Source organism: Poecilia reticulata, unplaced genomic scaffold (assembly GCF_000633615.1).
Source record: "Poecilia reticulata strain Guanapo unplaced genomic scaffold, Guppy_female_1.0+MT scaffold_233, whole genome shotgun sequence".
NCBI lineage: Eukaryota > Metazoa > Chordata > Actinopteri > Cyprinodontiformes > Poeciliidae > Poecilia > Poecilia reticulata.
The window spans coordinates 237,752-240,085 of record NW_007615027.1 but is presented as its reverse complement, the minus strand read 5'-3'; the positions used below and the strand labels follow the sequence as shown (position 1 = coordinate 240,085).

Genomic DNA, 2,334 nt, shown 5'->3' with positions numbered 1-2,334 from the left:
TGATCAGATTGATCCTCATTGATCAGATTGATCCTCATTGATCAGATTGATCCTCATTGATCAGATTGATCCTCATTGATCAGATTGAAACTGTGTTTTGATCATCTGGTTGTTTTCTGCTTCAGATCCAGATGCTGCAAACTAAATGTGACAGGAAGTGAAACTTCTTTACTTCCTGTGTGGCTCTGATCAGATCTTGAGTTTCACTCAGTAAAGTTTACAGAAACTTTACAGAAAAGTGTCATAAAATCTAAATGAGATGTCATGTCGTAAAACTCCCCAGCAGTTTGATTTATTCTCACAGGCTGAATCGACATCAGGGTTTCTGAAGGAAAAGTTTTATTCAAGTGTGTAATTGCATGCCACACTTTTCAGTTTTTGTTGTAAAATAATTTGTTTTCATTTTTCTAATAAATCTTCAGTTTGTGGTTATAATGTTACAAAACGTAGAAAAGTTAAAGGGTTTGAATACGTTTCCAAGATGCTTCATGAAAAGCTGCATAGTTTTTATTTAAAAGTAAAAAATGATTAAAATAAATAAATAAACAGTAAAGAGATGCTGGTTCAAAACCCGGTTCATGTAAAGGAGATTTATGTGTCCTGCTGAATGTTTGGAGTTTTTCTCTGTGATTTTCTGGACTGAACATAAAACCGACCAGATCAGATCAGATCGGATCGGATTGGATCGGATCATCGGATCAGATCAGATCAGATCAGATCAGATCAGATCGGATCAGATCGGATCATCTGATCAGATCGGATCGGATCAGATCGGATCAGATCGGATCAGATCGGATCAGATCAGATCGGATCAGATTGGATCATCTGATCAGATCGGATCGGATTGGATTGGATCAGATCGGATCAGATGAGATCGGATCGGATCGGATCATCGGATCGGATCGGATCGGATCGGATCGGATCAGATTGGATCAGATCGGATCGGATTGGATCGGATCGGATCGGATCGGATCATCGGATCAGATCGGATCGGATCGGATCGGATCAGATTGGATCAGATCGGATCGGATTGGATCGGATCGGATCGGATCATCGGATCATCAGATCGGATCAGATCGGATCAGATCGGATCGGGTTGCCTGAAGGCCACGACTCGACCCGACCGACTGGATTCTGAGGCTTTCCAGACAACAACAGTCCATCTACGAAAGGTTAAAAAACAAAAAGCTTGGAATGGCCTAGTCAAAGTCTGGCCTGCAGTGTGACTGAATTGAACCGAGGCTGATGATGTAATGAATAGTTATGATGTTGTTTTTCCAGGCTGCGTTACATAAAATCTTATTTCATGAAATGATATTTTAATATTAAAAGCAGCAGGAAGTGGATGAATCAAAACGTTTTCAGCACGTTGTCAGAATGAACGTTCATTTATTGGTTCAGATGAACAAGTGAAACAAGGAAACATGGTTTTATTACAGATTCATGCTCTGTTGGCTAAAACATGTTTGGAACAAACTAACAATAATCTGTTGACATAATTCATAACCTGGTTGTTCCTCCGGTTGAAGGTCCTGAAGGTGAAATCAGATCCTGCAGGAGGATCAGAGGAAGGAGAAACTTCTGTTGTTTCTGCCATTTTTATGTCAGATTCATGTTATTATGCAACTAGTGGGAAGCTACGCATTATTTTCATATTCAAACTAAATCAGCAGCAGTCGCTCCCGGCCTTTAATAGACCTCTGGAACCGGAGACGTGGGATCTCATGTTTCTGCTCCACTTTCTCTCCTCCTTTAAAAGGTCGGGACACCTGAGAGGCGTCATTGTTCCGGGACGTCCGGACCTGTTCAGATTCCCTCCTTCCTCTGGTTTTCCATCCTCTGGTTTTCCATCCTCTGGTTTTCATTCCTCTGGTTTTCCATCCTCTGGTTTTCATTCCTCTGGTTTTCCATCCTCTGGTTTTCCTTCCTGTGTTTCCTGCAGCCATGAGTCTCAGTCGGACCAAGCGGATCAGCTCCAGCAGCTCCGTCCGCAGCAGCGGAGGCTCCCGGCGGCTCAGCGGCTTCGCTCCGGCTCCGGGGCCGTTCAGCGGCGTGTCGCTCAGCAGCAGCTCCCTGTTCGCCGGCGCCGGGGGGCCCCACGGCGGGCTGGGGGCCTCGCTCACCTCGCTGTCGGTCAACAAGAGCCTGCTGGCCCCGCTGAACCTGGAGATCGACCCCAACCTGTCCATGAGCAGAGCGCATGAGAAGGAGCAGATCAAGAGCCTCAACAACCGCTTTGCCAGCTTCATCGACAAGGTACACACACACACACACACACACACACACACACACACACACACACACACACACACACACACACACACACACACACAC

General features: G+C 45.2%; 1 protein-coding gene across 1 annotated transcript in view; it reads left to right on the top strand.

The window, feature by feature from the left end:
• Positions 1-1,496: 1,496 nt before the first annotated feature.
• LOC103460368 (intermediate filament protein ON3) overlaps positions 1,497-2,334 on the top strand; it is a 17,201-nt gene continuing 16,363 nt past the window's right edge. Inside the window, exons 1-2 of the mRNA XM_008402496.2 lie at positions 1,497-1,842; positions 1,903-2,256. Of these exons, the coding sequence (XP_008400718.1) occupies positions 1,945-2,256 (312 nt within the window). The 5' untranslated portion in view covers positions 1,497-1,842; positions 1,903-1,944. The remainder of the gene's footprint in view (positions 1,843-1,902; positions 2,257-2,334) is intronic.